Genomic DNA, 23,771 nt, shown 5'->3' on the forward strand with positions numbered 1-23,771 from the left:
CCATCTTTTTCCCCGTCTGTCTCTCCGCCCGTCCCCGCCCGTGACCTCTGACGGAATTAAAAAATACCAGACTAGCTTCCTTACAGATTTTTTCCCAAACAGGCATTTCTTATTTTACCCTTTTCCCCTTCCTTGTGTGTGTGTGTGTGTGTGTGTGTGTGTGTGTGTGTGTGTGTGTGTGTGTGTGTTTGGGTTTTTGTTGTTTTTTTTGGTTGTGTTGTGTTTTTGTGTTTGTGTTTTTGTTTTTTTTTTGTTTTTTGGGGTTTTTTTGTTGTTGTTGTTGTGTGTTTTTGTTTTTGTGTGTTGTGTTTGGGGGGTTTTTTGGGTTTTTTGTGTGTGCTTTTTTTGTTGTTGTGTGTTGTGTTTGTGTGTGTGTGTGTGTGTGTGTGTGTGTGTGTGTGTGTGTGTGTGTGTGTTGTGTGTGTGTGTTTTTTGGGGTGTTTTTTAGTTGTGTGTGTGTGTGTTGTGGTTTTTGTTTTTTTTTTTTTGGGGGGGGGGGGGGGGCTTTTTTTTGTGTTTTGTGTTTTGTGTGTTTTTGGGGTTTTTTGTGTTTTTTTTTTTTTAATTTTCCCCCTAGTTGAGGTTGCGGGGGTCGAGCCCTAGCCTGGCCCTCCCTGGTCTACTAGGTCCCCCCCTTTAACTAGCTTTATCATACCTCTGCTTAAAGCTATTTGGGACCTCCTCCCTACCCTTCCCCAAACTTTCCACTTCCTGTTCTCTTGGCTGAAGAAATATTTCCCCTAACACCCCCGGATTCATATGCTGCAGCAGTTATTTGGTTGATGTGCCTTCAGGAGATGTCCTTTTTACTCCCCCCAAGATTTTTTTCCTTGGTGAAGTTTGAATCTCTGGTCCCCTTGACTGTTCCGTCTGCGGTCTTCTTTGCCCTTTCCCCCAAACTTTGATTTTTTGGGGGGGGGTTGCCCCCGGGACCCTTGCTGGACCAGGTCTGCACCCTGCCCAGACCCTTTTTGGTTCTGGCTAGTTTTGATCAAATGAATTCTCATAAACTTTCATCCCAAAAGGGGACATTTGGTCTACCCTTTCCCTCATGTCTTTCCCAAAACAGAAACAGCACTGGCCCTAGGACCCCCGGGGGACCGCTGGCCCGGCGCCCTCTGACACCTCCCACGTACCATGACTCGCTGCGTCTTCCCACAAGTATTCCCCGATCCACTGTAGGGGCCTTCCCCTTTATCCTGCTTGGTCCTCCCGTTTTGCACTAATCTCTTGTTTGGGAAATGTGTCAAACGCCTTCTTTCAGTCGGAAAAAGCAATCCGCCCACCCCCTCTCTCTTTGTCTTACTGCTGTCACCATGTCATAGAACTCCAGTAGGTTTGTGACAGGGGTTCCCCATCCCCGAAACCATTTGGCTGTTGATGGGTCATTCCTTTTTGGGGGTTCACCACTCTTCTCCTGATAATCTTCTCCATGACTTTGCCTTTTTACATGTGGCACTGGTCTGTAGTTTAGTGCTTCATGTCTGTCTCCTTTTTTAAGATTGGGAACCCCTTTGCTGTCCTCCATGCCTGGAATCTCCTTTTTTATAGATTATTGAATTTTTGTTAGAGGCACATAGCGCCCTGCTCCCCCTCCAGGACCCGGGGAGATGTTATCGCCCCATTGCCGAGGGATTGCTCACCAAAGCCTCTTCCTTCTTCCTCGTTTTTTGATTTTCCAGCCGGTGGTGTGCCCCACCTCTCTGTCTTTCGGAGCCCCTTTTGTTTTCCCCTGTGAACACTTCTTTGAATTCTTGTTGAGTTCCCCTACTTCACGTCATTTTTTGTTTTCTCTCCTCCTTCCTTCCTTGCCTGTTACCGGTCCTGACTGTTTTTCCCCCTTTATGTGGCTGTATAATAGCTTGGATCAGATTTCTTACCGGGGTATTTCGTTTTCATGCTCTTTCGCCACTCCTCCCATTTTTTTATTCCATCAGCGTTTTGTACCATACCCAGTTTCCTCCAATACCTGGTTTGGGGGCCTGTGGTGGGAACCGGACATACTGTGGGATTCTATGCTGGGTGTTGGGGGGAAGCTGTGGTATGGATTTGTGTGTGTGTGTGTGTGTTTTGTGTGTGTGTGTGTGTGTGTGTGTGTGTGTTTGGGAATTGGGGAAAAGGAAGGGAAAAATATTTAGACTATTTTAGGCATCTTGGGGAGATTATACCTACCATGAAGCTGCGTTTTAAAAAATCCTGCATCACGCCCCATTCCATTTTGGGGCCTTAAAACCAACTCTTTTCATTTCTAATGATCTCCCTATCTTTATCTCCCTACTTGTTTTTTTCTCAATATTTGCGGGGTCTGCTAAGCAAATTCGTCTGAAAAAAAAATTACCCAACTTTGCAAGTTGTCTGGTCCCGTGGCCTGGGGCAAAAACTCTCCTTCACACTGAGGTCGGGGTTTAATTGCCAGGAAAAGGGGGAAACATTGGATGTGTTTTCTGCTTTCTGTGTTCACCCAGAAGAAAGGGGGCCCGGGGGTTAGTGGGTGATTGGGGCGCATCCCCGGGGCAAAAATTTACCCAATTTGGGGAAATGCTCTGCATAACAAGGGCTTTTTATAGCATTTCGATGTCCCGTATCCTTGCCTTTAATTTCCCCGTAATAAATATTAAATCTACGTCGGGTTTTTTCTTAATTTATGATGGATTTTCTTTGTCCTTCCTCCGTCAAGGGTTTTTGCCTACACCATCCCTTAATTTGTATGTTATTTATCTCGACTGAAGTGGTGTTTGCCTGCATGATGGAGCTCTCTAAGTTCCCCCTGGGCTCTCAGGTCTGCCCCTGGGGAAAGGGGTAGATCCTTTTTATCTCTTGTGTATATAAAGGTGTAGTTTTAATAATGGTGTGTGTGTGTGTACTCCCCCTAGTTGGGGTTGCAGGGGGGCAGTCTTGCTCCTCCCCATCTCTTTGGGGGCCCTTTCCTTGAAAGATTTTTTTCCCTAATAAAAATATCTCTCTCTCCCTCCCCACCCTCCTTTTAATCTCCAAAAGATGAAGGGCTGAAGCTCTTTTGGGAAACGACATCCCATCAGATGGCAAAATAAAAGAATGCCCCCAGTTCGGGTGGGATTGCCCACTACCTGTCAGAGTCCTTCCAGATAGGTGAGTGCATCATTCCCCTGCTAGTGGGCCCCATGTTAACCCCCTTTCCACGGATATCGGGTTGCGCCGAAACGCCCTGCCAGAGCCAGTTACATCTTAAGCGGCGGAGTGATCGTGGGAATCCCTGGTTGTGGGGGTCTTGAGACACGGGGAGCGATTTATATGTTTATATCTTGGAACGTTGTGCTTCTTACCTGGTGTTTGGGCTAAGCAGTCACCACCCTTTAAATTTCCTTCCACCCGCATGCCTGTTTTTGTTGCTGTTCTTATTACTCTCTACCACCACCCGCCCGGGGGCCCCTCTTTCTGCTCCCCCACCGCCCCGGCCCATCTACTTTTCTCTCTGTTTCCCTTTTTCCCCCCCACCACCACCGCCACCACCATTTCTACTACTCTATACCCCCCACCCCAGCCCGGGGGGCATTTTACTATTTCTCTCTGTTTGCCTCCTCCCCCCCCCACCTTCCCCCTCTTCTCTCTCCACCCCACCCCGCTGCGCGCGCACTCTCTCTATGCCTTCCCCTTTCTTTTTGCCGGGGATCTCTCTTTCTCTCCACCCCACTTACACCCTTTTAATCTACCACCACTTCTTTTTCTCTACATCTTTTTTCTTCCCCCTCCTGTTTTCCTTTGCTCTGCCTTTCTGTTCCTTTCGTCTTCCACTCAAGTGTGTCGGAGAGGCTGGGTCCTCCTTTTCAGACTTAACTCTGGGGGTCAGCAACCCGGCCATAGGAAAGGTGCTCGGTAATAAGTATTTTCAAGGTAACGAAACATAAACGGAAATATGAACAGGAGGCGGGGAGGTGTGGATAGTTTGTTTTTAATTGTTGGCCCAGTAAGAGGTTTGGGGGCTTTATGATGGTGGGGTCCGCAGTGAACATTTTTTCCGAACGCTTTATTGTTTTGACTTGTACTCCCCATTTTACCGACCAAAGGGTTTGGGAGATAACACCCCCCATGGTGACTTTTGGGGGTTTGGGAGATAAACCTCACTGTGGACCTGACTAATCATTGCCCTTAGCGGGTTGGTCGGCTTATTAAGTTTTTAAACCCATCTGTTCACGGCTCATTTGAATTCCCTCTCACCCCCAGTCGAGAATATTTTTCTAAAATGAAATAAATGTGGTCACCAGGGTGTATAGATATAAATACACCATTCTGTGTGTATAATCTAATTTTAGAAGGCTGACCTGAGATACTTGTATTTTTTGTATTGGTTGACGAGGGCCTGGAGTAGTGTGTTGTTTGTTTTTGACAGAGGTCCTGGGGATACGTGTGTTGTTTTGTTTTTTGGGGGAGAGGTCCCGGTCGTGTATTGTTTGTATTTTGGGGAGAATTTAGATAGTTTTGTTTGTATTTTGACAGAGTCCTGGAGATGTGTGTTGTTTGTTTTGGGTTGACAAATGGGGTACGGTTTGGTTTTGGGGGGGGTCCTAGATTTTTGTTTTTTTGCGACAAATCCTGGAGATACGTGTGTTTTTGTATTGGTTGACAGAGGTCCCGGGGGATGTTGTTTGTATTGGTTGCAGAGGGCCTGGGGATACGGGGTTGTTTGTATTCTTGACAGAGGGCCTGGAATCGGGGTTGTTTGTTGGCTTTACAGAGGGCCTGGGGATATGATTGTTGATTTGGGTTGCAAGGTCCGGAAAACTGTTTGTTTGTTTTGGGTTAACAAAACTCCTGGGGTTACATGTATTGTTTTATTGGCTTTACAAAGCTCACAAAAAAAGTCACATTAGTTGCACTTTGCCTTTGACCTAACATATTGTCGTAATTCTACCAAATTTTTACAGTTTATATCACGAAATTTTGCCCGGTTAACCTGGAATGAAGGGTTACTTTAAAAAAAAATTGATTTGTATCAAATTCACAAAAAAGCGTATGTTAATAAGAGGGTACGTAACGATCGTTTTTCAGGCAGGTTGAAATTTTTTAAAACATCCCGGTTACTTGATGAAGTTTTTAATGAAGGCTTACTGAGGTTTGAAAGATGAGAGTGGGGGTTTTTGGGGTATGATGAGATGGCAGGTGTAACACATACTGTTATCCTCCCCCCCCAGGATATTGGGCTTTGTGTGTGTGTGTGTGTTTTTGTGGTGAGAGAGAGGGGGAGGTGGAGGTTATATCACCCTCAATGATTGTGCTTGAAATCAACTCTTTCCCCCCATTCTAGGATAACACATCACAATGCGTGGGAAACCCTGCAAAGAGTGCCCAGAGGGCCCTGAAGTGCCAAAACCATAGAAATATGGTAAAAAAATGAGTGTCCAGAAAATGCAGCTAGTCTTTCACCGAGGACATGCACCCCCGCAATGTTTAATTACCAAAACCTCTTGCTGGCTCAAACCAGCTGTTTTGATCCTAGTGCCCTCGTAAAATGTTTCATTATGGGCCCGTTAGCCTCCAACAGATGGCCCTGTCAGCCAATAGGCGTGGTTCCCTCAATCTGTTACGATTTTGTCCCATTATGGTTTTTTCAGAACACATTCAATATGTTCAAAGCGGTTATTCAAAAGGGTGCCAAACGATGACGTTATCTTCCCTCAAAAAATCTAAAAACACCAGGACTCCGTAATAATTAAAAATTGTTGCTCTCTCTCTCTCTCTCTCTCTCTCTCTCTCTCTCTCTCTCTCTCTCTCTCTCTCTCTCTCTTTTCTTTCTTCTTCCTTTTCCTTTTTCATCTTTTCTCTCTTTTTCTTCCTACCCCCCACACAGACTGTTCCTAGGACCAGTGTTTTCTGGGATATTTAATGACAGATGGAAGGGGACTAAAATGTCCCCGTTCGCAAAGATGTAATTTGGAGAATTAAAACAGTTGAGGATCAGCAGGGCTTCAAAAAGGCCGGCAAAATTCTTTGAATAGCCCCGCCAAATGCAAGTCATGAAGATCGAAAAGAAGACCGGAATTTTTAAAGGGAGGTGGCCAAAGGGCTGCAAACCTCGTCAAGGAGAAAAATCTTGGGGGGAGTATAACACCGGACTTCCAAAAACCCCTCCCAGATAACTGTGCGCATAGGGGGCCCAAACCTGGAAAGCGTTCCCTACCCGTAAAAAAATCCCCCCAAGACCCGTAAACCCTGTACTCAGGTCCCTATTGGTATGCAGCACCTGTTTGGAACCCGCACTTGATCAAGCACGTTAAGAAATTAGAGAAAGTGCAAAGATTTGCGACAAGGTTAGTTTCGGAGCTAAGGGGATTGTCCTACGAAGAAAGGTTAAGGGAAATCGGCCTGACGACACTGGAGGGCAGGAGGGTCAGGGGAGACATGATAACAACATACAAAATACTGCGTGGAATAGACAAGGTGGACAGAGACAGGATGTTCCAGAGAGGGGACACAAAAACAAGGGGTCACAATTGGAAGTTGAAGATCCAGATGAGTCAAAGGGATGTTAGGAAGTATTTCTTCAGTCATAGAGTAGACAGGAAATGGAATAGCCTAGCAAGTGAGGTAGAGGCGGCAGGAACCATACATAGCTTTATGATGAGGTATGATAAAGCTCATGGAGCAGGGAGAGAGAGGACCTAGTATCACTCAGTGAAGAGGTGGGGCCAGGATCTGAGTCTTGACCCCTGAAGCCACAATTAGGTTAGTACACACAGACACACACACAGACACACACACAGACACACACACAGACACACACACAGACACACACACAGACACACACAGACGCACACAGACACATACACACACAGACACAGACACACACACACACAGACACACACAAACAGACACACACACACACAGACACACACACACACACACACACACACACACACACACACACACACACACACACACACACACAATATCACTCCTAACTGATATAAAAAAAATTTCCTAACAGTACCATCGTTTCCTAGTGCACTTTTCCTAGTGCACTTTTCCTAGTGCACTTTTCCTAGTGCACTTTTCCTAGTGCACTTTTCCTAGTGCACTTTTCCTAGTGCACTTTTCCTAGTTCACTTTTCCTAGTGCACTTTTCCTAGTGCACTTTTCCTAGTGCACTTTTCCTAGTGCACTTTTCCTAGTGCACTTTTCCTAGTGCACTTTTCCTAGTGCACTTTTCCTAGTGCACTTTTCCTAGTGCACTTTTCCTAGTGCACTTTTCCTAGTGCACTTTTCCTAGTGTACCTTTCCTAGTGCACTTTTCCTAATGCACTTTTCCTAGTGCACTTTTCCTAGTGCACTTTTCCTAGTGCACTTTTCCTAGTTCACTTTTCCTAGTGCACTTTTCCTAGTGCACTTTTCCTAGTGCACTTTTCCTAGTGCACTTTTCCTAGTGCACTTTTCCTAGTGCACTTTTCCTAGTGCACTTTTCCTAGTGCACTTTTTCCTAGTTCACTTTTCCCTAGTGCACTTTTTCCTAGTGCACTTTTCCTAGTGTACCTTTCCTAGTGCACTTTTCCTAATGCACTTTTCCTAGTGCACTTTTCCTAGTGCACTTTTCCTAGTGCACTTTTCCTAGTGCACTAGTGTTTTCCTAGTGCACTTTTCCTAATGCACTTTTCCTAGTGCACTTTTCCTAGTGCACTTTTTCCTAGTGTTCACTTTTCCTAGTAGCACTTTTCCTAGTGCACTAGTGTACCTTTCCTAGCACTTTTCCTAATGCACTTTTTCCTAGTGCACTTTTTCCTAGTGCACTTTTCCTAGTGCACTTTTCCTAGTTCACTTTTCCTAGTCACTTTTCCTAGTGCACTTTTCCTAGTGCACTTTTCCTAGTGCACTTTTCCTAGTGCACTTTTCCTAGTGCACTTTTCCTAGTGCACTTTTCCTAGTGCACTTTTCCTAGTGCACTTTTCCTAGTGCACTTTTCCTAGTGCACTTTTCCTAGTGCACTTTTCCTAGTGCACTTTTCCTAGTGCACTTTTCGTAGTGCACTTTTCCTAGTGTACTTTTCCTAGTGCACTTTTCCTAGTGCACTTTTCCTAGTGCACTTTTCCTAGTGCACTTTTCCTAGTTCACTTTTCCTAGTTCACTTTTCCTAGTGCACTTTTCCTAGTGCACTTTTCCTAGTGCACTTTTCCTAGTGCACTTTTCCTAGTGCACTTTTCCTAGTGCACTTTTCCTAGTGCACTTTTCCTAGTGCACTTTTCCTAGTGCACTTTTCCTAGTGCACTTTTCCTAGTGCACTTTTCCTAGTGTATCTTTCCTAGTACACTTTTCCTAGTGTATTTTTCCTAGTGCACTTTTCCTAGTGTATCTTTCCTAGTACACTTTTCCTAGTGCACTTTTCCTAGTGCACTTTTCCTAGTGTATCTTTCCTAGTACACTTTTCCTAGTGCACTTTTCCTAGTGCACTTTTCCTAGTGCACTTTTCCTAGTGTAGTACACTTAGTGTACCTTTCCTAGTGCACTTTTCCTAGTGCACTTTTTAGTGCATTAGTGCACTTTTCCTAGTGCACTTTTCCTAGTGTATCTTTCCTAGTACACTTTTCCTAGTGTACCTTTCCTAGTGCAATTTTCCTAGTGCACTTTTCCTAGTGCACTTTTCCACTTTTTTTCCTAGTGCACTTTTCCTAGTGCACTTTTCCTAGTGCAATTTTCCTAGTGCACTTTTCCTAGTGTACCTTTCCTAGTGCACTTTTCCTAGTGCACTTTTCCTAGTGTATCTTTCCTAGTACACTTTTCCTAGTGTATTTTTCCTAGTGTACCTTTCCTAGTGTATCTTTCCTAGTACACTTTTCCTAGTGCACTTTTCCTAGTGCACTTTTCCTAGTGCAATTTTCCTAGTGCACTTTTCCTAGTGCACTTTTCCTAGTGCAATTTTCCTAGTGTACCTTTCCTAGTGCACTTTTCCTAGTGTACCTTTCCTAGTGCACTTTTCCTAGTGCACTTTTCCTAGTGTATCTTTCCTAGTACACTTTTCCTAGTGTATTTTTCCTAGTGTACCTTCACATACTGTGGTTACGTCTATAACACATTTGTTAGTGTTGCTACCTCACTTTTGCCTGGTATCCCATAGTACCTTTGCCTGTCCAGCAGAACCTGTGCTAAGTAAAAGGACACAAGTGCAACTAATGTGACATTTTATTGTGGCACCGTTTCGCTCTCCAGGAGCTTTGTCAAGCCGAAACGTTGCCACAATAAAATGTCACATTAGTTGCACTTGTGTCCTTTTATTTTACATATTGTCGGTAATTCTACCAACATTATTACAGAACCTGTGCTACTTTCCCTTAGCTTCTTAGTGCTCTGGTGAGCCTATGATCGGGTTTCTCCTCAAACGGTCTTGATCAAAGGACTTGGAGCCTCCTACCTCTCAGAATCAAACCTCATAATCCTCCCTTTTATTCCCCAGTTACTGTCTCCTCTCTGTGGGTTTAGCGTTTTCCCTTCAGATTAAGAATAATCTTCGGGTTCTTGAACAATAACAGTGGTGTATCCGGATTCACAGGCGAACAATGCGTCTGCAAAATCCGTTCATTAAACCGGATTTAAACCACTAATTACTGGTCCAGTTTGCAAACTGGTCTTGATAATTGCCCTCAGAATAACACATAAGTTATGGGAGGTTATATAGGCATTTGTTTGTCAAAGAAGACGAGATTTGTGTTCATTTTTTTCTTTTTAAAAGCTTTTTATTGTTATGCAAAACAACCACCGGGAGAGTTAAATGATAGCTCTAGGCCTTTCGTCTTGCAATCAACACATCATCAGGAGCTTGCAGTCTTACAGGAAAGAGGAGGATGGCCAAGCAAACTTGATCACAGGAAGGGCTCTTGCAAGGGCGCTTACTGTGATCATATTTGCTTGGACCTCCTCCTCTTTTCTGCAACACTGTAAGCTCTTGATGATTTGTTGATTGCAAGACGAAAGGCCTAGAGCTAGCATTCAACTCCCCCCGTGGTTGTTTTGCATTTTGTATCGCTTTCTCGCGATATTTGCAGTGTTATTAATATGAGACTGGAGGAAGGTGGACTAGGCTCAGGAATGACGGTAACAATCTCCTCTGAAGAAGTTACTATACCGTGACTAACAATACCGTGGCTGTAACAATACCGTGACTGTAACAGTACCGTGACTGTAACAGTACCGTGACTGTAACAATACCGTGACTGTAACAATACCGTGACTGGAACATTACTGTGACTGTAACAATACCGTGACTGTAACAATACCGTGACTAACAATACCGTGACTGTAACAATACCGTGACTGTAAGAATACCGTGACTGGAACATTACCGTGACTGTAACAATACCGTGACTGTAACAATACCGTGACTGTAAGAATACCGTGACTGGAACATTACCGTGACTGTAACAATACCGTGACTGTAAGAATACAGTGACTGGAACATTACCGTGACTGTAACAATACCGTGACTAAGAATACCGTGACTGGAACATTACCGTGGCTGTAACAATACCGTGACTAAGAATATCGTGACTGGAACATTACCGTGACTGTAACAATACCGTGACTGTAAGAATACCGTGACTGGAACATTACCGTGACTGTCACAATACCGTGATTGTAACAATACTGTGACTGTAACAATACCGTGACTGGAACATTACCGTGACTGTAACAATACCGTGATTGTAACAATACCATGACTGTAATAATACCGTGATTGTAACAATACCGTGACTATAACAATACTGTCATTGTAACAATACCGTGACTGTAATAATACCGTGATTGTAACAATACCGTGATTGTAACAATACCGTGATTGTAACAATACCGTGACTATAACAATACTGTCATTGTAACAATACCGTGACTGTAATAATACCGTGATTGTAACAATACCGTGATTGTAACAATACCGTGATTGTAACAATACCGTGACTATAACAATACTGTCATTGTAACAATACCGTGACTGTAATAATACCGTGATTGTAACAATACCGTGATTGTAACAATACCGTGATTGTAACAATACCGTGACTATAACAATACTGTCATTGTAACAATACCGTGACTGTAATAATACCGTGATTGTAACAATACCGTGATTGTAACAATACCGTGATTGTAACAATACCGTGACTATAACAATACTGTCATTGTAACAATACCGTGACTGTAATAATACCGTGATTGTAACAATACCGTGATTGTAACAATACCGTGATTGTAACAATACCGTGACTTGAACAATACTGTCATTGTAACAATACCGTGACTGTAATAATACCGTGATTGTAACAATACCGTGATTGTAACAATACCGTGATTGTAACAATACCGTGACTATAACAATACTGTCATTGTAACAATACCGTGACTGTAATAATACCGTGATTGTAACAATACCGTGATTGTAACAATACCGTGATTGTAACAATACCGTGACTTGAACAATACTGTGACTAACAATTCAAAAATAACCTGCACGTAAGAGGAACGAGCTTACCATTATTATTAATAATTATTATTATCATTATTATTATTATTATTTATTTATTCGTTTATTTATTTATTTATTTATTTATTTATTCATGGGGGAACGGGTGGTCTGGTGGCTAAAGCTCCCGCTCCACACACGGAGGGCCCGGGTTCGATTCCCGGCGGGTGGAAACATTTCGACACGTTTCCTTACACCTGTTGTCCTGTTCACCTAGCAGCAAATAGGTACCTGGGTGTTAGTCGACTGGTGTGGGTGGCATCCTGGGGGACAAGATTAAGGACCACAATGGAAATAAGTTAGACAGTCCTCGATGACGCACTGACTTTCTTGGGTTATCCTGGGTGGATAACCCTCCGGGGTTAAAAATCCCAACGAAATCTTATCTTATCTTAACGCTATGATCTTAGCGGGCGGTGCAACACTTGAGAAATAGTTGATAATCGCCTTTGATCCGAGGAAGGGGGGATTTGGGTAGCTCCAGTTCCTAGGATTTCGGGCTCTTCCTCAGCAGTGAGACACAGGAGGAAATATTCTATCTCTACTGCTGGGAATATTATCTTAACCTTAAAATATTTACTTAACCCGTCTCATGAATATTTAAGATAGTCTTAAAAAAAGTCTTAGTGTTTAGTATGGTAATGAAGCTTTCAATATTTAAGACTTGATGTAGTTTAGCCTAGGACCAGCACATGGACACCCGCTGTGTGCTGCTGCTATGTTGTATGTGATTGTTATATAGTGGGAACACCCGCTGTGTGCTGCTGCTATGTTGTATGTGATTGTTATATAGTGGGAACACCTGCTGTGTGCTGCTGCTATGTTGTATGTGATTGTTACATAGTGGGAACACCCGCTGTGTGCTGCTGCTATGTTGTATGTGATTGTTATATAGTGGGAACACCTGCTGTGTGCTGCTGCTATGTTGTATGTGATTGTTACATAGTGGGAACACCCGCTGTGTGCTGCTGCTATGTTGTATGTGATTGTTATATAGTGGGAACACCTGCTGTGTGCTGCTGCTATGTTGTATGTGATTGTTACATAGTGGGAACACCCGCTGTGTGCTGCTGCTATGTTGTATCTGATTGTTATATAGTGGGAACACCTGCTGTGTGCTGCTGCTATGTTGTATGTGATAGTGTGCTGCTGCTATGTTGTATGTGATTGTTACATAGTGGGAACACCTGCTGTGTGCTGCTGCTATGTTGTATGTGATTGTTACATAGTGGGAACACCCGCTGTGTGCTGCTGCTATGTTGTATGTGATTGTTATATAGTGGGAACACCTGCTGTGTGCTGCTGCTATGTTGTATGTGATTGTTACATAGTGGGAACACCCGCTGTGTGCTGCTGCTATGTTGTATGTGATTGTTATATAGTGGGAACACCTGCTGTGTGCTGCTGCTATGTTGTATGTGATTGTTATATAGTGGGAACACCTGCTGTGTGCTGCTGCTATGTTGTATGTGATTGTTACATAGTGGGAACACCCGCTGTGTGCTGCTGCTATGTTGTATGTGATTGTTATATAGTGGGAACACCTGCTGTGTGCTGCTGCTATGTTGTATGTGATTGTTACATAGTGGGAACACCCGCTGTGTGCTGCTGCTATGTTGTATGTGATTGTTATATAGTGGGAACACCTGCTGTGTGCTGCTGCTATGTTGTATGTGATTGTTACATAGTGGGAACACCCGCTGTGTGCTGCTGCTATGTTGTATCTGATTGTTATATAGTGGGAACACCTGCTGTGTGCTGCTGCTATGTTGTATGTGATAGTGTGCTGCTGCTATGTTGTATGTGATTGTTACATAGTGGGAACACCTGCTGTGTGCTGCTGCTATGTTGTATGTGATTGTTACATAGTGGGAACACCCGCTGTGTGCTGCTGCTATGTTGTATGTGATTGTTATATAGTGGGAACACCTGCTGTGTGCTGCTGCTATGTTGTATGTGATTGTTACATAGTGGGAACACCCGCTGTGTGCTGCTGCTATGTTGTATGTGATTGTTATATAGTGGGAACACCTGCTGTGTGCTGCTGCTATGTTGTATGTGATTGTTACATAGTGGGAACACCCGCTGTGTGCTGCTGCTATGTTGTATGTGATTGTTATATAGTGGGAACACCTGCTGTGTGCTGCTGCTATGTTGTATGTGATTGTTACATAGTGGGAACACCCGCTGTGTGCTGCTGCTATGTTGTATCTGATTGTTATATAGTGGGAACACCTGCTGTGTGCTGCTGCTATGTTGTATGTGATAGTGTGCTGCTGCTATGTTGTATGTGATTGTTACATAGTGGGAACACCTGCTGTGTGCTGCTGCTATGTTGTATGTGATTGTTACATAGTGGGAACACCCGCTGTGTGCTGCTGCTATGTTGTATGTGATTGTTATATAGTGGGAACACCTGCTGTGTGCTGCTGCTATGTTGTATGTGATTGTTACATAGTGGGAACACCCGCTGTGTGCTGCTGCTATGTTGTATGTGATTGTTATATAGTGGGAACACCTGCTGTGTGCTGCTGCTATGTTGTATGTGATTGTTACATAGTGGGAACACCCGCTGTGTGCTGCTGCTATGTTGTATCTGATTGTTATATAGTGGGAACACCTGCTGTGTGCTGCTGCTATGTTGTATGTGATAGTGTGCTGCTGCTATGTTGTATGTGATTGTTACATAGTGGGAACACCTCCTGTGTGCTGCTGCTATGTTGTATGTGATTGTTACATAGTGGGAACACCTGCTGTGTGCTGCTGCTATGTTGTATGTGATTGTTACATAGTGGGAACACCTGCTGTGTGCTGCTGCTATGTTGTATGTGATAGTGTGCTGCTGCTATGTTGTATGTGATTGTTACATAGTGGGAACACCTCCTGTGTGCTGCTGCTATGTTGTATGTGATAGTGTGCTGCTGCTATGTTGTATGTGATTGTTATATAGTGGGAACACCTCCTGTGTGCTGCTGCTATGTTGTATGTGATAGTTACATAGTGGGAACACCTCCTGTGTGCTGCTGCTATGTTGTATGTGATAGTGTGCTGCTGCTATGTTGTATGTGATTGTTACATAGTGTGAACACCTCCTGTGTGCTGCTGCTATGTTGTATGTGATAGTGTGCTGCTGCTATGTTGTATGTGATTGTTATATAGTGGGAACACCTCCTGTGTGCTGCTGCTATGTTGTATGTGATAGTGTGCTGCTGCTATGTTGTATGTGATTGTTACATAGTGGGAACACCTCCTGTGTGCTGCTGCTATGTTGTATGTGATAGTGTGCTGCTGCTATGTTGTATGTGATTGTTATATAGTGGGAACACCTCCTGTGTGCTGCTGCTATGTTGTATGTGATAGTGTGCTGCTGCTATGTTGTATGTGATTGTTATATAGTGGGAACACCTCCTGTGTGCTGCTGCTATGTTGTATGTGATAGTGTGCTGCTGCTATGTTGTATGTGATTGTTATATAGTGGGAACACCTGCTGTGTGCTGCTGCTATGTTGTATGTGATTGTTACATAGTGGGAACACCTCCTGTGTGCTGCTGCTATGTTGTATGTGATAGTGTGCTGCTGCTATGTTGTATGTGATTGTTATATAGTGGGAACACCTCCTGTGTGCTGCTGCTATGTTGTATGTGATAGTGTGCTGCTGCTATGTTGTATGTGATTGTTACATAGTGGGAACACCTCCTGTGTGCTGCTGCTATGTTGTATGTGATAGTGTGCTGCTGCTATGTTGTATGTGATTGTTATATAGTGGGAACACCTCCTGTGTGCTGCTGCTATGTTGTATGTGATAGTGTGCTGCTGCTATGTTGTATGTGATTGTTACATAGTGGGAACACCTCCTGTGTGCTGCTGCTATGTTGTATGTGATAGTGTGCTGCTGCTATGTTGTATGTGATTGTTATATAGTGGGAACACCTCCTGTGTGCTGCTGCTATGTTGTATGTGATAGTGTGCTGCTGCTATGTTGTATGTGATTGTTATATAGTGGGAACACCTCCTGTGTGCTGCTGCTATGTTGTATGTGATAGTGTGCTGCTGCTATGTTGTATGTGATTGTTATATAGTGGGAACACCTCCTGTGTGCTGCTGCTATATTGTATGTGATTGTTACATAGTGGGAACACCTCCTGTGTGCTGCTGCTATGTTGTATGTGATAGTGTGCTGCTGCTATGTTGTATGTGATTGTTATATAGTGGGAACACCTCCTGTGTGCTGCTGCTATGTTGTATGTGATAGTGTGCTGCTGCTATGTTGTATGTGATTGTTATATAGTGGGAACACCTCCTGTGTGCTGCTGCTATATTGTATGTGATTGTTACATAGTGGGAACACCTCCTGTGTGCTGCTGCTATGTTGTATGTGATTGTTACATAGTGGGAACACCTCCTGTGTGCTGCTGCTATGTTGTATGTGATAGTGTGCTGCTGCTATGTTGTATGTGATTGTTACATAGTGGGAACACCCGCTGTGTGCTGCTGCTATGTTGTATGTGATTGTTACATAGTGGGAACACCTCCTGTGTGCTGCTGCTATGTTGTATGTGATAGTGTGCTGCTGCTATGTTGTATGTGATTGTTACATAGTGGGAACACCCGCTGTGTGCTGCTGCTATGTTGTATCTGATTGTTATATAGTGGGAACACCTCCTGTGTGCTGCTGCTGTGTTGTATGTGATAGTGTGCTGCTGCTATGTTGTATGTGATTGTTATATAGTGGGAACACCTGCTGTGTGCTGCTGCTATGTTGTATGTGATTGTTACATAGTGGGAACACCTGCTGTGTGCTGCTGCTATGTTGTTTGTGATAGTTACATAGTGGGAACACCTGCTGTGTGCTGCTGCTATGTTGTATATGATAGTTACATAGTGGGAACACCTGCTGTGTGCTGCTGCTATGTTGTATGTGATAGTTACATAGTGGGAACACCTGCTGTGTGCTGCTGCTATGTTGTATGTGATTGTTACAAAGTGGGAACACCTGCTGTGTGCTGCTGCTATGTTGTATGTGATTGTTACATAATGGGAACACCTGCTGTGGGCTGCTGCTATGTTGTATATGATAGTTACATAGTGGGAACACCTGATGTGTGCTGCTGCTATGTTGTATGTGATAGTTACATAGTGGCAAAACCCGCTGTGTGCTACTGCTATGTTGTATGTGATAGTTACATAGTGGGAACACCTGCTGTGTGCTGCTGCTATGTTGTATGTGATAGTTACATAGTGGGAACACCCGCTGTGTGCTGCTGCTATGTTGTATGTGATAGTTACATAGTGGGAACACCCGCTGTGTGCTGCTGCTATGTTGTATGTGATAGTTACATAGTGGGAACACCTGCTGTGTGCTGCTGCTATGTTGTATGTGATAGTTACATAGTGGGAACACCCGCTGTGTGCTGCTGCTATGTTGTATGTGATAGTTACATAGTGGGAACACCCGCTGTGTGCTGCTGCTATGTTGTATGTGATAGTTACATAGTGGGAACACCTGCTGTGTGCTGCTGCTATGTTGTATGTGATAGTTACATAGTGGGAACACCTGCTGTGTGCTGCTGCTATGTTGTATGTGATAGTTACATAGTGGGAACACCTGCTGTGTGCTGCTGCTATGTTGTATAGGATAGTTACATAGTGGGAACACCCGCTGTGTGCTGCTGCTATGTTGTATGTGATAGTTACATAGTGGGAACACCTGCTGTGTGCTGCTGCTATGTTGTATGTGATAGTTACATAGTGGGAACACCCGCTGTGTGCTGCTGCTATGTTGTATGTGATAGTTACATAGTGGGAACACCTGTTGTGTGCTGCTGCTATGTTGTATGTGATAGTTACATAGTGGGAACACCCGCTGTGTGCTTCTGCTATGTTGTATGTGATAGTTACATAGTGGGAACACCGGCTGTGTGCTGCTGCTATGGTGTATGTGATAGTTACATAGTGGGAACACCTGCTGTGTGCTGCTGCTATGTTGTATGTGATAGTTACATAGTGGGAACACCCGCTGTGTGCTGCTGCTATGTTGTATGTGATAGTTACATAGTGGGAACACCTGTTGTGTGCTGCTGCTATGTTGTATGTGATAGTTACATAGTGGGAACACCTGTTGTGTGCTGCTGCTATGTTGTATGTGATAGTTACATAGTCGGAACACCCGCTGTGTGCTGCTGCTATGTTGTATGTGATAGTTACATACTGGGAACACCTACTGTGTGCTGCTGCTATGTTGTATGTGATAGTTACATAGTGGGAACACCCGCTGTGTGCTGCTGCTATGTTGTATGTGATAGTTACATAGTGGGAACACCTGCTGTGTGCTGCTGCTATGTTGTATGTGATAGTTACATAGTGGGAACACCCGCTGTGTGCTGCTGCTATGTTGTATGTGATAGTTACATAGTGGGAACACCCGCTGTGTGCTGCTGCTATGTTGTATGTGATAGTTACATAGTGGGAACACCCGCTGTGTGCTGCTGCTATGTTGTATGTGATAGTTACATAGTGGGAACACCCGCTGTGTGCTGCTGCTATGTTGTATGTGATAGTTACATAGTGGGAACACCCGCTGTGTGCTGCTGCTATGTTGTATGTGATAGTTACATAGTGGGAACACCCGCTGTGTGCTGCTGCTATGTTGTATGTGATAGTTACATAGTGGGAACACCTGCTGTGTGCTGCTGCTATGTTGTAGGTGATAGTTACATAGTGGGAACACCCGCTGTGTGCTGCTGCTATGTTGTATGTGATAGTTACATAGTGGGAACACCCGCTGTGTGCTGCTGCTATGTTGTATGTGATAGTTACATAGTGGGAACACCCGCTGTGTGCTGCTGCTATGTTGTATGTGATAGTTACATAGTGGGAACACCCGCTGTGTGCTGCTGCTATGTTGTATGTGATAGTTACATAGTGGGAACACCCGCTGTGTGCTGCTGCTATGTTGTATGTGATAGTTACATAGTGTGAACACCCGCTGTGTGCTGCTGCTATGTTGTATGTGATAGTTACATAGTGGGAACACCTGCTGTGTGCTGCTGCTATGTTGTATGTGATAGTTACATAGTGGGAACACCCGCTGTGTGCTGCTGCTATGTTGTATGTGATAGTTACATAGTGGGAACACCCGCTGTGTGCTGCTGCCGTAATCAGTATGATAGTTACAGTGTGAGAGCAATAGTGGGCTATGTTTCCCTATCATGTTCCATCACACAGGATGGATCTCCCTCTCATGTTCCATCACACAGGATGGATCTCCCTCTCATGTTCCATCACACAGGATGGATCTCCCTCTCATGTTCCATCACACAGGATGGATCTCCCTCTCATGTTCCATCACACAGGATGGATCTCTCTCTCATGTACCATCACACAGGATGGATCTCCCTCTCATGTTCCATCACACAGGATGGATCTCCCTCTCATGTTCCATCACACAGGATGGATCTCTCTCTCTCATGGTCCATCACACAGGATGGATCTCTCTCTCATGCTCCATCACACAGGATGGATCTCTCTCTCATGTTCCATCACACAGGATGGATCTCCCTCTCATGCTCCATCACACAGGATGGATCTCTCTCTCATGTTCCATCACACAGGATGGATCTCTCTCTCATGCTCCATCACACAGGATGGATCTCTCTCTCATGTTCCATCACACAGGATGGATCTCCCTCTCATGTTCCATCACACAGGATGGATCTCCCTCTCATGCTCCATCACACAGGATGGATCTCTCTCTCATGTTCCATCACACAGGATGGATCTCCCTCTCATGCTCCATCACAAAGGATGGATCTCTCTATCATGTTCCATCACACAGGATGGATCTCTCTCTCATGTTCCATCACACAGGATGGATCTCCCTCTCATGTTCCATCACACAGGATGGATCTCTCTCTCATGTACCATCACACAGGCTGGATCTCCCTCTCATGTTCCATCACACAGGATGGATCTCACTCTCATGATCCATCACACAGGATGGATCTCTCTCTCTCATGTTCCATCACACAGGATGGATCTCTCTCTCATGCTCCATCACACAGGATGGATCTCTCTCTCATGTTCCACCACACAGGATCGATCTCTCTCTCATGTTCCATCACACAGGATGGATCTCTCTCTCATGTTCCATCACACAGGATGGATCTCCCTCTCATGTTCCATCACACAGGATGGATCTCCCTCTCATGTTCCATCACACAGGATGGATCTCTCTCTCATGTTCCATCACACAGGATGGATCTCCCTCTCATGCTCCATCACACAGGATGGATCTCTCTCTCATGCTCCATCACACAGGATGGATCTCTCTCTCATGTTCCATCACACAGGATGGATCTCCCTCTCATGTTCCATCACACAGGATGGATCTCCCTCTCATGTTCCATCACACAGGATGGGTTTTCTCTGTCACTCTATCATACATTATGAATGTCATACATGAGGTAATGAAATGTGTCAGTCTGAGTTTGGAGAGTTCATTAAGGCGATGAGGATGTCTCCAAACATTCCAGTGTGGGTTCAGCAGCTCTGGCAGCTCCAAAATCTTCCTTCCAGCACTTTGGCATCGAGGGAGACGTGTGAAGTTATTCACTACTTGTAAACAGATGTCATACTCAGAATGTAGTCGTCAACACACAGAATCATTGAGTGAAGAAGGTCGATAATCATTGCATATAGACATCAGACAAAGTATGTAGATATCAGACGAAGTGCGTAGACATAAGACAAAATATATAGATATCACTCTATGCTTATTGATGCAAAACAGTATAATCATACGTCAGTTGATGGCTAAATGTCCCATGTCTTCCCACGCGCAATACCTTTAATTACAGACTGAATGTCATGACTAGTCAGGTGGTAAAAATTAAAAAAAAAAAAAAGTCCAGAAGAAAATTCTTGCACAATGTGTTAAAATATAAGTGAAACATTTAAGGTGAGGGAAGCGCTGCTTCGTCTCTATTAATTGAAGTTGAATCTTGTTATGGGGTGTTGGAGGCCTTTTATAACGATGCTTTGATGCATCCATGAAGAGAATAGAGCATCAGTGATGTTGGTGTTGGATCCTGCCATAGGTGGGTAGGTATAATGTTTGTCAGGAAACAGGACAAGTGTTTCCTGACGCGGGTCTTAGTCATACAATGACCCACAGCTGGAGTTTTTGGTCATCTGACTGAGGACTTCCGCTGGCTTACCGGTTCACCTCTTTAAAAATCATCATGGTTATGATTCTAACCATTATTGTGACATTATCCTGCCATACACACACTGTTCGCTGGTAGTGTTGTGTTCTTCAAGGTAATACATCTGTTGTGTTCTTCAAGGTAATACAACTGTTGTGTTCTTCAAGGTAATACAACTGTTGTGTTCTTCAAGGTAATATAACTGTTGTGTTCTTCAAGGAGGCCTGGTCACAGACCGGGCCGCGGGGGCGTTGACCCCCGGAACTCTCTCCAGGTAAACTCCAGGTAATACAACTCAAGACTTGTAGCCTTGTTCCTGTGATACAAGCGATTCTTCCTGAATATAATAATAATAATGTAAGATATTATTACGGTATTCACGTTGGGTTTCCGCCCCCGAATTAATATCCGAGACTAGAAGGAATATTCTCACTCAGATGGCTGCCATTGCAATGATCCTTTGTTGCTGCCTTTCCTTACAATGATCCTTTATTGCTGTCTCTCCCTGCAATGACCCTTATTGCATTCCTGCCACATGACAACTAGATGACTTCACCAGTCATCTCTAATTATAATAATAATAATAATAATAATAATAATAATATTATTATTATTATTGTTATTATAAGTAGTAGTATTAATAGTAGTAGTAGTAGTAGTAGTGTTGCTGTTTTCGTTTAAGCTTATTTAGTTAGTTACTTATTCAACGTATAATTAAAGAATTAATCTTAGTACAGTAGAATCTTTAAGACCCTTCTTATACAAGATTATATGTTACGAGAGGTGTATATATCCACAGAGAGAGAGAGAGAGTAGAACATAGTGTGAGAGAGCTCCCTTGGTGGTTCAGCAGTTAAGGTTAGTTAGCTCAGGCCGTTGATTGAGTTTAGCCAGCGTATAGGGAGAAATTTGTTGCACTTTTCAAGACCTGTGTGTGTGTGTGTGTATGTGTTTGCGTGTGTGTGTGTGTGTGTGGCCCACAGGTAGCTACTGTACTCTGATTTACAGGTAATTAGTACTGTCTGGTCCACAGGTAACTACAGCTGTCTGGTAGCTGAGTTCCACATGCGTCGCGCCATTGGGTTCCACCTGGTACAAAGTTACCTGCCCACCATCCTCATCGTGGTCATCTCCTGGGTCTCCTTCTGGATGGACGTGGACTCCGTGCCTGGGAGAACCACCCTGGGTGTCACCACCCTCCTCACCGTCTCCTCCAAGTCTTCAGGTGAGACCATAGTGTCCTCCTAACATCTCCTGCAGGTGAAGCTCTGAATCTCACAGAAGTTGTCTTAGGAATCTCCAAAATAGTGAATTATGTTTTCCAATATTATTTGTCTCGCTTTAGTTAAAGTTTTCTCTCCTTCTTTCAGATGTCATAGAGATAATCTCACGGGAAATACTACACATGTGCACTAATAACACATTTTACTAAGAAAACGTTCCGCCACTTATATATTCTTCAGTCTTGAAGAAAACTCAAAAAGTCAGTGATACCAAAATGTTTGCTCATTAAAATTCTGCACATGTTTCGTATTTCACATTTGATGGTGTTTTATACCATAATTTACCCAGGTATTTTCTTCTTCTTCTTCTTTTACAACTTCTTCTTATTTTTCTTCTTCTAGATCGTCATGTAAGACGCCAGTGTCTGCTCAGTTTCTGGTGCAGGTAAAGTGTCTGCTCTCGGGAATTCTCTGCTGAGTCTGAAGATTAGTCGCGCGTGCTTTCACCCTCTTTATTCTTTCCTTAAGCTAAGCATTTTGTTTTCCTTCTTCCATATCTCTTTCATATTTTCTCTTCTGCTTCATGACTTCTTTTAAGCGGCGATGTTTGTTTACAAATATCATTTAGGAGTTGACGGAAAGAAAAAAAAATTCAACTATCTACAAATCTGTTAAGAATATATGCTATATATTTACATCACATTATATATGTAATATATCGATATAACGGTATATAGTGTATATAGTACATTTACACTTCGTTATAACTGCGATATTTTGAATCCAGATACATTATATATTTTGTGATAAAATCAGTTTTTTACATTCGTTAAAGACAGTGGGGCCAGGAGCTAGAACTCTACGTCTGCAACCACACACATATATATAACAACTATTTGCATGAGATATAGTAACGTTACAATACTCTGGTAAGTTGATAAACGCTTTGTTAAGTACTTATAAGTCTGTGTATAAACTTAGTCAGTAAGAAACAAGTTTGTCTGTCCATCTGCCTGTTTAATACAAACCCGAGTAATTTTAACCACTGGTACACAAGAGAACACAAGTATATCGATACACATAATACATACATAGCTTTAAGAAGAAGTATGGCAAAGCTCGTGGAGCAGAGAGAAAGTGAACCTAGTAGCAACCAGTGAAGAGGCGGGACCAGGAGCTATGGCTCGACCCCTGCAACTACAGTTAGGTAAATTTAAGTGAGTACATAAGAGAACACTTTTACACCTGTATATATAAAGAACACCGGTACACCAGTACACATAAAGAACACCGGTACACCAGTACACATAAAGAACACCGGTACACCAGTACACATAAAGAACACCGGTACACCAGTACACATAAAGAACACCGGTACACCAGTACACATAAAGAACACCGGTACACCAGTACACATAAAGAACACCGGTACACCAGTACACAAAGAACACCGGTACACCAGTACACATAAAGAACACCGGTACACCAGTACACCTCCACCGTGACGATAACTGGAATAAGCTTCCAGGTGCTACATTTAGGACATTTAATTGGATTTTCCAGCAATTGGAAACTTTTTTTTTACTCCAGTACAGAGAACAGAACAACATAGAAGGGAAGGTAGTTAGGTGAACTACAGTAGGTAGGTAGGTGAAGCTAGAGTGTTGTCAGGTGCTTGAAGACGCCTCACATAACTGGTGTAGTGTGTGCCAGGGTAGATCTAATAATGTGTATTATTAAAGCGTTAACAAGGGTAGTTGATGAGGTTGAAATGTAACAAGCTGGTAGTGGTTGGTCGGTAGATGTGTCCCGTAGCTCGGTTGGTAGCGCACTCCTTCTGTTGTGGGAAGCATCCGGGGGATATAATTA

At 43.5% G+C, this 23,771-nt stretch overlaps 1 protein-coding gene across 1 annotated transcript in view; it reads left to right on the forward strand.

The window, feature by feature from the left end:
- The window catches only part of LOC138855150 (glycine receptor subunit alpha-4-like), a 168,267-nt gene that overhangs the window by 110,210 nt on the left and 34,286 nt on the right, over positions 1-23,771 (forward strand). Inside the window, exon 6 of the mRNA XM_070102650.1 lies at positions 21,713-21,904. Within this exon, the coding sequence (XP_069958751.1) occupies positions 21,713-21,904 (192 nt within the window). The remainder of the gene's footprint in view (positions 1-21,712; positions 21,905-23,771) is intronic.

This window comes from Cherax quadricarinatus, chromosome 83 (assembly GCF_038502225.1).
Source record: "Cherax quadricarinatus isolate ZL_2023a chromosome 83, ASM3850222v1, whole genome shotgun sequence".
In the NCBI taxonomy this organism is placed as follows: Eukaryota; Metazoa; Arthropoda; class Malacostraca; order Decapoda; family Parastacidae; genus Cherax; species Cherax quadricarinatus.